The 15302-nt window shown below is 32.7% G+C and overlaps 1 protein-coding gene across 2 annotated transcripts in view; it reads right to left on the bottom strand.

The window, feature by feature from the left end:
• Positions 1 to 15302, bottom strand: part of LOC117177420 (ankyrin repeat domain-containing protein SOWAHB) — a 439406-nt gene that overhangs the window by 358067 nt on the left and 66037 nt on the right. For both annotated transcript variants that reach the window (XM_033368091.1, XM_033368092.1), the window contains exons 5-6: positions 8089 to 8124; positions 3347 to 3451 (exon numbers count right to left, since the gene is read on the bottom strand). In XM_033368091.1, the coding sequence (XP_033223982.1) occupies positions 3347 to 3451; positions 8089 to 8124 (141 nt within the window). The remainder of the gene's footprint in view (positions 1 to 3346; positions 3452 to 8088; positions 8125 to 15302) is intronic.

Below are 15302 nucleotides of genomic sequence, written 5' to 3'. Positions count from 1 at the left end.
TGACCTCTTTTTCTTTTGTTTAAATAAAGGTGAGAATATAATTTACGAAAAGTGAACAGTGACACAGCGATATGGAAAAAAGAAAAACGCGTCACGTAATTAGTGAATGATCCCTATATATATATATTAACGAAAAGAATTAGTGGCTAAAAATTTGAGAAAAAAAACTTCGTAATTTAGGAGCGGCCTCTAATAAGTCATGAAGACAATTTTCCAGTCTGTGTTTCGTTAAGATTGCAAACATATTATTTCAGCGAATGTCTAATGTAATTTTTTGCGAATTATTCGAAAAATAGTGTCACAGCTAAAAAAGTGTTAAATAGCGTATATAGTGCGATGATTCCGAGGCCTGTTCGTTACTTTCCCAACAGTTTCTATTTCCGAAAATGTCAGCGGTGATCGATCACATCCGATATTTATCGAAAATATTCCCATTAAATTGAGGGCACAGTGAAAGATAAAATCGATTTTGAAAAATAGCACACCAAGGTGCAATCCTGACAATTAGGAGTCTCGTGCAGCGGTACATATGTGTGTAAAACCGTGGTGCATGCAGCAGGCCTGCTTGATTGCGACCGGAGCTCTTAGATAGATTTATTGACCTGTCATTGGTGGTTCACGCGAAAATGCTGAATTTAGAACGCCGCAGGTGTTGTGTAATAAGAGGTTGCAGATGATAGACAGCAGGTCTGCGTAATTAATTTTTTTAATATAACATCCTTTTACACTGTTCACTCCTTATCACTCGAGGAGGCTATAATTTAAAATACCGTCCTCGTCCTTCATCGAAGGTGAATCGATAAATAGTTCGATAAGATATTTAAATAGGTATATCGCAATTATGACGACATTAGCCTCGACATGATGGCAGATTAATTTACCTCGGAAGAAAAATTTCCTTCCACGCTATAGTTACATATCTTCCGTAAGAACAGCAGCGAGTAATTAATGGTCAACCTGTTTTAATGCCAGGGTAAATTCTCAGATTGGCATTTTTTCTTTTCATCATTATGGCAATAAAATACAAAGTTGAAAATCATCTCAAGAGTTATGATCTAATCATTCATGAGAATATAAAAATGCAGGAGTAGCGTGAAACAAATATCCTGTCGTCCCATATCATATTAAAAAAATAGTTATAAAAAAATTGTCGAAAATCTCGCACTTATTGTTGTTGACTATACCTGATTGGTTGCACACTGCATGAATGTTGTAAGCTGAAATTTCCGAATGAGAAACTTTCATTCCAAAAATTTATTTCTAGAAGAGAAAATTAACTTTTTCTTACGCATTTTCCAAAAAAGTAACTATCGTTAATTTTTCATTTCATTTTGTATTTTAGTAATATGTTTCTAAATGTTGTTTTTACACAAATTTTATTCATAACTTTCGAGTGATAGTTGTTACACTTTTCAACGAAAGTCGTAGAGACACTAATGTTTAACCAAAAATAACATTTTAACAAAATACTCAGTTTTTCAACGAAAGAGATGAGTTTTCAATCAAAATAACGAATCTTCAAAAAAAAAAAAAAAATTAACAGAGTAGTTCAACTTTCAATCAAAAAGTATGAATTCTCAATGAAAAAGGTAATAGTTGAAATTCCAACAAAAAAATATTTTTATTTTGAATCAGTTAAAGTTGAACTCAACCAAGAAAGCCGAATTTGAAAGAAAATCAGTTTATTTGAAACCAAAAAGATGAATTTTCAAGAAGATAATTTTTTAACAAACTCTGAATCCAAAGAGATGAATTTTCAACCAAAAAGATTAATTTTTTACCAAAAAAAGACGAATTTTAAATCAAATACATGGATTTCCAATTAAATAATAGAATTTTTAATCAAAAAAGATAAATTTCCAGTTAAAAGAATTTATTATCAACCAAAGAGGAAATAAATACTTAACTCTGAAATTATTTTTTTATTTCTAAGTATTTTTATAGATTTTATAAAATTTTAAATCCCAGTTTGGGGGAAAAATTTCACTTTACATACTTTAGGCTACAAATTTCTATGACTATCTATCACCAAAATTAGAATGGTTGAATGGCTGGAACCACTCGTAAAAAAGACTCGTGAACTAAATTATGAAAGTAACTAAAAATAACGTTTTCTATAGTTCTTGTTACGTTATTTTACTTGCAAACGTAATTTCGTTACCACTATCGTTACCAAAAAAAGTAACAAGTTACAGTAATTAGTTCAAAGGAACTAGTTACTTCCCATTAAAACAAAAAATTAATGGTGCCAATAATAAAACTTCTGGGAACATTTAAAATCATTTAAATTTGACGCTCGTTTTTATTTTCAAACATTTTATAAAAAAATAATTTTAAATTTGAAGATTTAAATATATGCCGAAAAAGAATCTGAAAGATTTTAGAACCACTTTTTAAAATTTTACATGGATTTTTTCTTCAGATTCGAGCGAAAATTTACATTGATTTCCTATTTTAATAAATAAAAAAATAAAAACATTTAAAAACATTTCAAATGATTTTATAAAATTCGAAAAATATCGAAAGTTTTGGAGCAAACTTTTTCAATTTTGCAAGATTAAAAAATGGCCTTATCCTTGGTTATTTCGTTACTCATGGTGTACTGATCAAAAGTTTGTAGTTTTATCTTAACCAAATGTCACACAGCGCCACCTCAGGTAGGAGATATTTCCGTTAAAAAGGTTTATTATATTATATTTTATTTGAATAAAAAAAAAAACACGGAAAATTGCAAAAATTTAGCAATATCTTCTCAAGGAATGGACAAAATGACTTCATCCTGATTTCTTTGTAATTCGAATAGTTTTTAATCTATTTAAGAGAGAACATATACAGATGTTAAGAAATCATCGGACAACTTTGATGGTATCATATACCATACGTAAAGCAATACGAGTTTCCTTTCTCTGTTTTTCGACTGAAAAAGAAAACGATAATGTAGAAAAAAACTCCTAATCCTAAATAAAGTTCCCGGGGAATCAGGAAAAATTGTTTTCCTGATTTCTTTGTCTGCTTTAAATACAACCAATAATTTCGAAGTCAATCAAGAAATACATGTTTTTTTCTTTGACCAGAACAAAATTATACGCAGTTGCTGTTTATGTAAAAAGGAAAATAATAGGTCTCCTGGGTCTTTTATTTTCTGAAATTTGTATTTCACGCTTCGCCCTGATAAAAAATGCTTAAAAAATATTCTAAAATATTGATAGATTTAACAACTTTGAATAGATTTAATATGGTGATGCTCCTGCACGAGAGCAGACGAATGTGCAGAAAGGATTCAAGTTTCAGAACTGTTTTTGCCTCCGGGGCCTCAATTAATTTTAATTTTCAAGAAATTCCTTACCTTCAGCCTGGTGAGACGAGGTTCCTCCGCAGCAAGTTTCGCCAGGGCCTGATAGTCTCCTTGCGCAGCCCTCACCAACCACTCGCGTGACTTCCCGTCCAGTTGCTGCAGGAAGTGAAATCGACGTTAGGAAATTATTTGAAGCAATCTTTGCAAATTTTTATAAAGCCCTTGGAAAACTTGACAATTTATGCAAACAGGATCTTTTAAGAATCTGCGACTCTAGGTACTCCAGTCACTGGATATCAACACTCAAAAAAATATTTGCAGTGTCTACCTAGAAGATTACTTTAAATTTCTGGTTGTCTCTCCGTATATTGTTAATTTTTCCCGGTAAATTTAAAAGAGTTAAAAAAATTAATTTTTTTCAAGATTTGATACAGCGAATTTTGAAACAGAATTTGAAACAGGCGTACCTCACTGTTTACGTTTCTGTCCCCCCGAAATCAGTCCAAGGTCATTTGAAGGTAACCCCTGACACTTGGTTGGTAGCAAGAGTTTAGTGTATTATGATTCTGGGGAGATTCACGTCTCGTCCTCGCACCTGCTTAAGGATGAAATCGTACATACAGTCTAATGAATAATATGTATCTTTGAATTGAGACAATCACAGTCGGTTGACACTTGTAGCAGAAGGCAAGTCCATGTGATTGTGAAAGTTTTAATATTTTATGGAATTGAAATTGAAGCTTCTAATGTGTCCTCTAAGGGTTTACATTTTTCTTGCACCTTCTTCCCTATTCCTTTACAGACCCCCAACTCAATTACTTGGTGGCGGGAGAGGGACCAACAGTTTAAGGTAGGTTCCGAATCACCAAGAGCAACAGCTTTAGGTACTTAGAGAATTTTTTTCTCTAGAGGTACCGGTCCTATGGCTCTCCGGAGATGAGAGTCTTGAGATGAGAGTCTTGAGATGAGAGATGAACACTTGCTAGGCTAGTGTTCAGGGCATGGGCCGCCGAGGCTCTTTCAGAGAGCGAGGAGGAAATCGAACCCGCCAGCCGACGGAGTGTGTCCAAAGTTTACGCTTTAATCTTTAGCACACACGACCATCGTCCCACTTTTTAATATTTTATGTTAGGCAGTTTTTATTGCCAAAAATGATTAACTTTGTAAAAAAATGACGGGTTATAACGTTTACTTCTAATGAGATAGTTGCTCCTTATCTTTTGTATAACAAGGGCTTCAAGAAGTTCCCGAGGGCCAAATCGTGCTTACGATCTTGTCATGAAGCAGGTGTGAGGACGAGTCGTGGACTACCCATAATTCTGAACATGAACAGGGATTTTTTTAAATTTCATTCTTCTAAATCAAAATTACAATTATTTTCTGAAATTCCCGTTCCATGGCAAAAATTCTCTGTTCCCACTCAAATATTGATTCTTTACGAAAATTCCCTGCCTCGACGTCTAAATTAAATTTCTTTATGGAAATTTCCTGTTCCAAGACAAAATTATATCTATTTATAACATTTTCTATAATAATTCATAAATATAGTTACTTTTTTTCTAAAATTAAGCTCTTAGAAAGCTTTCCAATTTACGAAAACAGGAACTTTCAAGAATGCGACTGAAAAAGTTTCTTTTTGGGAGCCTTATAATGTGTATAGCATTTAAAATCAATCAAATAATATTTTACGATTGGGCGAAGTCGAAATAGGATACAAAATTTTTAATCGCGGAGTTTCGACAAATCGGATATGTTATTTTTGTATTTTAATCTGCATAATATGCCTAATTTTTATATTTTTCTCCGATTTTTTATTTGAGTTTATATGGGAGAAATATAATTTTTCATGGAAACCTGAAAATGAAAAAAAACATCTACAAGCTCTAAAAATCATAAATATTTTTTTGTCAGCATAAAAAAATTATCTTATGTTCAAACTGTACTTCCAAAAGAATTGAGATTAGATCTTTCAAAGTAAAGGGTTGAAGCAACCAGTTCAGTATCACGTCATTTTTAATGATCTGATTTTCTGCATTTTTTTGGATGTAAATTTTGAACATTAGAAATTTTTTGTAAGCTAAAAAAATTATTTATAATTTTTAGAGCTTCTAGACTTTTTTTCATTTTTAGGCCTTAATAAAAAATGTAATTTGACTCACATAAACTCAAATAAAAAATCCAAAAGAATGATAAAAGTTAGGCATATCATGCAGATTAAGAAATAAAAATGATATTATACATTTTTTCAAAACTCTGCGATCGATAATTTTTTAATACTATTTCGACTCCGCCAAACCACAAGATATTGATCAATTTGTTTCAAATTTTATGCACGTTATAAGGAGTCCAAAATGACAATTTTCAGTGCTAAGGCGTTTTCAATTTATAAATTTTTTTCGATTCAATCTAATTATTAACACTCACAATAATATTTGTAGCGTCTACCCGAACGATGATTTGAAGTTCCCAGTTTTCTTCCCGTCAATTTTTTATTTTTCCCGGTAAATTTAAAAGGGTTTAAAAGATTTATTGATTTTCAACAATGTCAAGAGATTTCTAATCATTTTATAAGATTGCCAAGATTGCAGTTGAAACATCAGATAAATTTTTGGTCCTAAAAATAAAAATTCGGATTTGTGACAGAGAATTTTGTAAGAGTATTATAATTCTGGGGTGGTGTACGACTCATCCATCCTCCAGTTTCAGGACGAAATCGTAGGTACAATCTAATAAATAATATCTTGAATCTGTTTAATCCAAAATGAAGTAGTTTTTTCACAAAAAAATGTAAAATTTGTCAAAAGTGGCAGGTTTTAACGTTCCCTTCAAAAATGGTTGTTTTCCATTATTTCCTTTTAAACAAGGACTTAAGAACTTTACCAGGAGCTGACCGTGCGAACGACCATATCCTGAAGCATGTATATGAGGACAAGTCGTGAACTACCCATAATTCTGAACTTGAGCAGGGATTTTTTTAAAATTCTTTTCCTCTAAATAAGAATTCAAATTAATTTCCAAAATTCACGGCCCATGTCAAAATTTGTTCTTCAAACTCGAACAATAATAATTCTTTATAATTCTTTGTCTCAAAATCTTAATTTATGAAGGAAATTCATTATTCCACGTCAAAATTACTACAAAATGTTCTACAATAATTCAGAAATATAGTAACTCTATTTTTTTTTAATTTGGAAGAGGGAAGTTACGAATTCTGGTAAATTTTTATTTGCAACAAACATAATTGTTATATTCAACAAATTCTTATTTGGAACAATTAAATTCTATTCTTTAAATCAAAATTTTCCATTCTATTTAAAAAAATTGCCCGTTCCAAAAAAAATGGTAATTTTTTCAGAAATTCCCTGTTTGAAAGTTAATATTCTAATTCTTTACGGGATTTTTGTTTATACTTTCCTTATTGCGCGTCCAAACTCAGAATTATAATAATATAAATAATTTCAGACATGTAAAAAAATGGCTTTTTCCAAAATTTCAAAGAGGGAACTTTCACATTATAATTCATTATACGGGAATTCATTATCCAAATTGTCGAAATTCTTAAATTCCCTGTTCCAACTCAGAATTAGAGTAATAAAATATATGAAACCACTTTTAATTTGCATTCCAGAGAAAAATGCCGGTCAATGAGTCAAATTTCCGGCCATTTCCCGGGCTTTTACCATTAAAAAAATCCCCCTTTCCCGGTCAGGTAGACACTCTGATTTGGCTTAAATTAAAGAAACCGTTTCTTCAACATAATTTTTTTCATTCAACAGAAAATAACTTAAAAATTAAGAAAACTATTTTAAATTAAAGAAAAGTCAAATATTAATCTCACAGACTTTTTTTAACTTAGAGAACTTGTTATTTGCTGGTAAAATTAACCTGGGAATCCGAATTACATAGTCCTAGTCACCTACAATCAAATCTTCATGATTGGTTTTTATATTCCTTTAATTATTTAAAAAAATTATTGATATTACTTTTTATTTTTAATTCAGGACTATTATGCGAAGAAAAGTTAAAAAAATGAATGAATGTTAAAAACATTATTAAAAATTACTTTTTTTTTGAAATGCGTATTATTTTTCATGTCCATTCTCAAAATATTGAACCCTCTTCTTTAATATTATTATTTGGACGCGTGGATAACAAAAACATTTACGTATTTTGTTATTTAAAATTTCTAAACGAAGTATTCTACAATTCGGAAGTGACCAAACTGTGCTTCGATATACATACTTCATTAAAATTGTAAGAAAAAATGTAATAATCGACGGATTTCTAGAAAATGACTGCAAACTGCTAACGAACGGTACAACTTATTATGAAAAACTTACATTTTTTTTACAAAAAATGTTGAGAATCGAAAGAAAGTTAAAAATTCGATAGGGCAACTCTACCAATTATCCATTGCAATAAAAATGTTTTAAAAAATTTTCTTTTATCAAGTGTAATAAGTTACATATATGTTTTTAAACAATTTGTCAGGCGCTTTTTCGTCTTTTGTGAATCTGGCATGGAGTTCCCCAAATGTTAAATTTATTGTTCTAAAGAATCCGTAGTATAGTGCATTGGCCTTACAAAAAAAAGAATGAAATATGAAGCCTTCATGTACGAAACTGAATAAAAATACTACAAAATGAAAGTTTAATGGCCTGAGCAACTTTAGAGTCAGCTGCAGATGCCGACACTCTACGGCGCGAAATTCAATTTGCCGGATGAAATGTCGATCATGCGATTAATAACGACAATTATGGTAGAATAAATGACGAGGTTGTTGATGAACTTACCGATGCAACGGAAGCTCTGTCATCCTCCTCCGCCCCCTGTGGAGAAAAAAGAAAATAAGGTTAGTGTCCGATCCAAAATGGTATTGACGCGCTTACGTCAGATTGTGAGAAGATGTGTGTGAGTATGTGTGCATTTGTGTGTACATATTAAATAAACCTATATAGAGTGCCAATGAAGTGCACTTGAGGGCAAGAGAGTTGGGGGAGTTGGGAGAGAATGCGTAAAACAGCGGGAGACCAAAGTAGCATGATGGTGCTCCTGCCGTCAGGATCAGATTGATATACGGATCCAATAATTGATTTTCTGCCGCTGGACCTCGACTTACGCAACCCCTGTCAACCACTGCCATCGTAAACTGTTCGGAGCCAACATAACGGGTGTCTACAATAGAGTTCTACATACTCCATAATTTTGCGAGTCATTCTACTTGTAAAGTTCATGTTGACGTGTATACTATTATTCAAAAATACATACGAATTAGGTGGCATTCATGTTCTCTCGAGATTGATTTTAGATATGCTTGATCTTGTCAATAAATCTGTCCAATTTAATTATCTCTTAAATTATCAGATAGGTGAAAGCTTATGGGTGATTCTCCATATAGGGCAAAATTCAATGTCCAAAAGAGTAATTTCTATGCTTATTAAGAATGTACTAAACTAATTCCCATGAATAATATTGTAACTATTTTTGTAAGAGACCTGAAGGTGAACTTCAGGCTTTAGGCTTTCTCTTAAGGTAAAGGTAACCATTCTGATTTAATTAGTATGTTATAAGGGCTTCTTTTAATTCCAAAAAGATTCTCTACTAATCTCTTGAGTATGGAGCTTGTTTTCTGCAGATTTCCTCATCCCTGGCTAAATGTCCAAGCAAATCTGAGTACTTTAAATAAAGTCAGATATAGTCGCGAGTTATCACTGGCTGTGATTAAATTCGTACAGTGATTCAAAGATATCCTACTTCTCATCCCCTTCCCTCATTCACCACTCCCCGTAATATCCCAACCCACCCATTGTCTTACTACTCTTCCCCTCACTTTCCTTCTCTTAACCTACTTCACCGCCCCTAATCAACGTCACTGTCCTACTACCTCGCTCATGGCTTCTCCTCCCATCCCTCATTTTCCCTACTCCCCAACCCTCACTTCGCTTACTTCTACCAATCCCTCATCACCACCCTTACTTCCACTCTCTCATTTAATCTACTTAGCATTCTGTCCTCTTACGTATATTCCTCCTCCCTATTACCCACCTTACCCTCGACCGTCAATATTTCCCCTACTATTGCGACTCTTCCTTCATACCCCCCCCCCCTTTACTTTCTCTTTCACTTCACTTCTCCTTTCTCAATTCTCCCTTCCTCACTTCTCCTACCGCCTTCCCTATTTCTGCTCTCCTCACTTTTCCCACGTTAGATAATTCCACTCCCCTCATTTCCCGTCGTCTTACTTAACCTACTTCCTATCTGCACACTTCAATTCCCCTTCGCGAAGATTTCATAGTTCTCCTCTATATCCAACCTATCCCGCCGCTCACTTTCCTCTTCACTTCTCCCTACCCTAATCACATGCTTCCCTCAGAATAAACCCCATTCTTCTACTTCTCCTTCCTTTAAGTACTTTACCTCCCCTACTCATCCTGAATTTTCTACTACCCTTCCAACACTTCCCCACACAACCCCTTTTCTCACATTCCCTACTTCCCATGCCCTAACTTTTTTCCACTCCCTCACTTCTCCTATTTACCTCCGAAGAAAAAAGTAAGACGGAGAGACACCAGACCGCGACAATAAAGGTTTTTGCCCGAGGTTACGAAAATCCAACAACGTACCAAAGAGATTTGTCAAGAATCTTTTAAGGTATAAGATGAGCTCTACATCATTAGAATTCAATAATAATTGCAACTTTTGCCTAAACAGAAAGTAAAAATATATAACCCTAAATAAATATTGTTAAATAAACAATTTTAACCTTAAATATTTTTTCTAAAGTTCAGCTTCAGTGTCCTTCATTTTTGAACATGAGATAACTTTGGTGCTACATCCGTAATAATAATCTTAACCGGCACTACGGATCTAGATTCTAGATGGCACAGGGGAATTTTTTCAACACAAGCAGTTCAATTTTCGTGCCAAAATAATGAAAACTGTAAAAGTTATCTAATTTTGTTTAAAAAACGGCATTTTTAACTTTCTCTATCAATTTTAACATTATGCACTATTTTAATTTATATCTATTCCAAAAATATTCGATGTTGATTTCAAAGAATTTAAACAAATACTTAAATTTTTACAACACGAAAAAATGCATTCTCTGGTTGCAGTAAGCACTCAAAATTGGTGATGCGTCCACCTAACCCAGTGTTTCCTTTTCGTTCCATGCAGAAAGTGTACCGGATAACGGTTAATCATGAATATTATATTTTTCACTAAAATTAAGTGCAAAAATTCAAAACGTCATTGGCTGGACTGTCCCCGGTGCAGTTTGTAAACCAAAAGTTGTTTTCATGATTAAATTATATAAATGCTATAATTATGGTTGACGTCATAATATTGGCTGATTTGGCGGAACCTAAAGTGGCGCACCATCTAATGTGATGAATTCGCATTTCAAGAAATCGCAGCACTATGCTAGAACTTAATAAACATAATTAAAATTTAACTCTGATTGAAAATAGGAATTCCCAATTACCTTTCTCTAAACCCAAGTACGTTTTTTGCGAGAGTACTCATAATTTGCTTAAGGTTCTCACGCGTGATTAATTAATTACCTAGTATCTCGGGAGAGTAGGTGGATTTATGAATAAATATTTACGAAGAAAGTTGATGCAAGAGTCTCTTCGTAGAGGTGAGGTGCGATCAGAGAAAGATATCGATAGGAGAAAGAGAGAGAAGAGAAAGTCTGATCCCAGGCAACGCTAAACGCTAAACGACTACTCATCCCTGTTAAACTGTTCGTATTTTCACTCGTCACGGTTACGAGCCTCATGGGGTGCTCATATCAGATGTCAAAAGGTGATCCTGAGTCCTCGTAAGCCACGCCACAAATGCATGATTCGCAAAATCATTATTCCCCCGAAGGATATCTTTATCCAATCGCCTTTAAAAATTAATCTATCGATAAAGAATCAGACTTTTAAGAAGATTTTCAAATCTCTTTAAAGAATCTTTCAATTAGCAGACTTCACAGTCCAAAATATATTCAAAACAGGGAAAATAGGGTGAATTTTCATGAAAATAGGGGAATAAATTCAATATGAATAGATTGTACTAAAACTAAAAGACAGGTAAAATGCTGAGAAAATCGGTAGATTTAACTGAAATTCTATAAAATCTACGATAAAGTCATAATGCCAAATCTGTACTGACCGTGTTTTAAATAATACAGATCCTTTTTCTTCGTTAACATAGTTGAATTTTCAAACAAAAAAAGTTAAGTTTAAAAAGTCGATTGTTTTAGAAAACTGTTGAATTTGAAACCCGAAAAGATGAGTTATTAACAAAAAGCTCATTTTCAACAAAAAAGTTCCTTTTCAACCAAGAAGATCAATTTTCTACAAAAAAAAGATGCATTCTGAACGAGAAATATAATGGCTGGTAGTTAAAGCAAAAAATATTTTTATTTAAATTAAAAAAAAGCCGATTTCAATAATAAAAAAAACACAAAGAAAAATTAATTTTCAACAATATACATGAGTTTCGAAGCAATGCTTGAGTTTTCAGTTTCAAAAATTCTATTTCAACGAAAAAAGACGAATTCTCAACGAAAATTCCAGTAGTTGATATATCAACAAAAAAATATTTTGATTTTAAATCAGAAACATTTCAATCATTTTGTACATCAAGTCAAATGTTTGATAAAAACATTGACTTTAACATCCGAGATCTGAATTTGCAAAAGAAAAGTTAATTTTCAACCATGAATTATGGAATTTTCAGCTAAATTATTTTATTTTGAATCAAAAGAAACAAATTTTCAAGAAAATAGTTGAATTTTTAACCAATAGATGAATTTTTAACCAATAGTTGAATTATAACGTCAAAATTATGATTTTCTCAGAAAAGGATTGCATTTTCAACTAAAAACTATTAATTTTCAGCAAAAAAGTCAATTTTCAATGAAGAATCTTCTCGATTAATTTTGAGCATGAAGTTTATTTTCAACCAATAATGATAAATTTTTAATTGAATTCATTCTAATTTTAGTTAAAAGAAATGACTTTTCAAGAAAATAGTTTAATTCTTCACCAAATAATTGAATTTTCCAATCAAAAGACGAATTTTTTAGACGAGAGTTGCATTTTCTAATAACAAAAGATTAATTTTTAACGAAAAAAAGTTTATTTTCAACCAACAAAGATGACATTTCTACCAAAAAAAAAAATTTTCAATTAAAAGAATAAATTTTCCATCAAAAAGAAACAAGCGTCCACCAAAACACTTAATAATAGACTTCTCAATCAAAAAGAATGACATTTCAACCGAAATAGTTGGACTTTCTTATTGGAATTTACTTATATAGTTCGCAATTAAGCGAAGAAACGAGAATAACAAAAAGGAAAAAATAAGTTTCGTGAGAAAAAAGAGGAATTCTTTGTAGAGTTCATCAAGAACTGAATTTTAGAGAACGGCAGCAAGGCCTATGGCGTAATTTCATTGTTTATTAAATTTAAAAAAATCTTTAAAAACAAGAAAGGGGAAAAGAGGGAAATAGGGGAAGGAGTTTGAAGTCCCCATCTTTTTAGGGTTTTGTAGCACCGCGCTGAAATGGGACGAAATGGGAGAACAAAACTAGGCGAAATGAGGAGAGGAAGTAGGTAAAGTAGAGGAAATGGAAAGAGGGGTAAAAGGAATGAGGAGAAAGAAGGGCGAGGGAAGTAGGTGCAATGAGGAACACTAAAGGGAGGGGAAGTGAGAGGAAATGAGTAAAAGGAAATTAGGGGGAATGAGAGTAGGGAGAGTAGATAAAATGGTTAGAAATAATGTTGAGTGATGGAGGGGAAGGAAGGACTAAAAAAGGGAAGTAGGGCAAGAGGATTGTTAGCTGGAAAAACGAAAATAGGATGAAGTATGAGGTATAATATTTGAAGGGGGTTAGAAAAGTGAGAGGAGGGGAGGTAGACGAATCTAGGGAAAATAAAGGAGAAAAAGTATGGGAGGGAGATGTTTGAACGACTTAATTAAAAGTAAAAGATGTTCAAGAAGAAACTAAGAAGGAATAATATTTTGATGGATAAATTATTGAAGAAGTTGTATTATGTAGAAATGAAAACCACTGAACCCCCGTAGAGTCAGGTGGTACAGTAAGGAAGGTGCGTTCTCAGCTCTATGTGGATCTCTTCTATATAAACACGTACGAGAACACGTACGCAGTGAAATCGGGCTTTATTATATGCATGGGTCATGCGCTATCCTCCATCAGTGATTCAACAATCGTATTTTCAATAAGCTGTCGTTATTGCCTGGCCCGCCAGGGATTACGGTTCAGATAGTGGGTCGTTGACTATGCGTATAGATTTTATAGTTCATACGCAGATTAGAGTGAACGTGGGAGGAAGTGTTTACACACGATATGGTCAGAACTCCTGATATTCTCCATTATTTTACAGAATATCCATTAATTACTTTAGGATTATTTTTAAGATTATAGACCCCCTTCGCCCTCTTGCGGGGATTCGTAAAATTTCTGCCCCCCCCCTCTTTTTTGACGTAAAATTTTATCATTTTTATAAACATTTCCAGGTTTACCGGAATTTCAAATGATTTTCCAATGTTATGAAGGAATTTAAAGGTATTTCAATAGTTTGAAGGATTTAAGGCGATTTGTTAAGATTTTAAGGGATTTTAAAGATTTCCAGCTATTTCAAGAATTTCAAAAGCTTTTGCGGGTTCTAAAAGATTTATAAGACATTTCTACACTTTTCAATGGAAGTATAAAAAGTAATTTCAACTGCTAAAGTAGGTTCTAACTAATATATTTTAAGCAGAATAATTTTTAAAAATGAAACTTAGATGAGAAATCCCCCCTCCCCCAAAGTGAGGGCTCGTAAGATGGATGTTCACATACGGAAAACAAAAACATATAAGCTGTTTTATTAGGACATACCAAAAAACAAAAACATTTTTTTTCACCATTGGAGTAGGGATAAAAATTTTCTATTCTTTGCAAAAATTACTCCTTGCAAACGAACAAAAAAATAATAAATTTTGACTTATTTTGTATGAACTGAAAATACTTCCTAGTGCTACTAGACTTACGCCTACAAAGTTCATATCCCAGAAAAAAAAATCTTATGCTGACAAATTTCCAGAATCGAAAAATCTAAACAGCATTGAGACGAAATCTCAGTGCAAATTAGAAGTAGCCTTATGCAAAAGGTTGGCTGGTTTCCAGGTTTTATTACATTTTTATATTTTTATATTTCTATTACCAACTTTTGATGCCTGTTCGAAAGGTCAATACATTTTTTGATTTTTCGATACGCCCTATTGTCTACCGATAACATTATTATTATTATTACACCATTAAGCCATTTCCCTTTCGGGGTAGGCGTGACTCACTCGGCAGGATAAGGATATTCCATATTCTTAAAATTTAGAACTTGACCAAATGAGCACATTATGTTAGGGCGATTTTTTCGCTTTTGTATAGATATGGGCGTTTCGTTTATTTTGCGTAGGGTGTTTTCCTTATCTAAAATTTTTTTATATGTTCTTCAAGTAGTCCAAGACGTATTTTCGGACCGGTACCATTGCACATTCTACTAAGATGATTTTGAGGAATTTCTATCGTTTACGGTGTTTGGTTGTTTTTTGCGCAGGGAAGTTTTCCTTATATGACATTTTTTAAATTTTTTGATAAATTTTGGACTTTCAGTTTCGAAGTTCGATAAAAATTGGATTAAATTTTAAGATTGTACTTATTTTGGAATGCGGGCTGCGGGTATATTCGTTGTCGATTCCGAAAATCAGCATAGTCATCGTTAAGAAACGAAGTTACTATTTGATTTCGAGAAAGCGTATTAAAAGTGTTGCACTGTTTAAAAAAAAATTAGAACATTTATAATTCACTCCAGCGAAACATTAATATTAGTATTTCGACGTTTCAAAAAGATTATGTCAAAAATGTTGAGTCACGCAGAGAGGTTCGTCCTGAAAAAAGATTAATGACCGCTCTTGAATTTTAAGTATATAAGAATTGATACGTTTTGTGAGT

The sequence above is a fragment of the Belonocnema kinseyi genome, chromosome 7, assembly GCF_010883055.1.
Source record: "Belonocnema kinseyi isolate 2016_QV_RU_SX_M_011 chromosome 7, B_treatae_v1, whole genome shotgun sequence".
NCBI lineage: Eukaryota > Metazoa > Arthropoda > Insecta > Hymenoptera > Cynipidae > Belonocnema > Belonocnema kinseyi.
The sequence above is the reverse complement of the archived record's forward strand: the minus strand, read 5'-3'. Positions and strand labels throughout refer to the sequence as shown.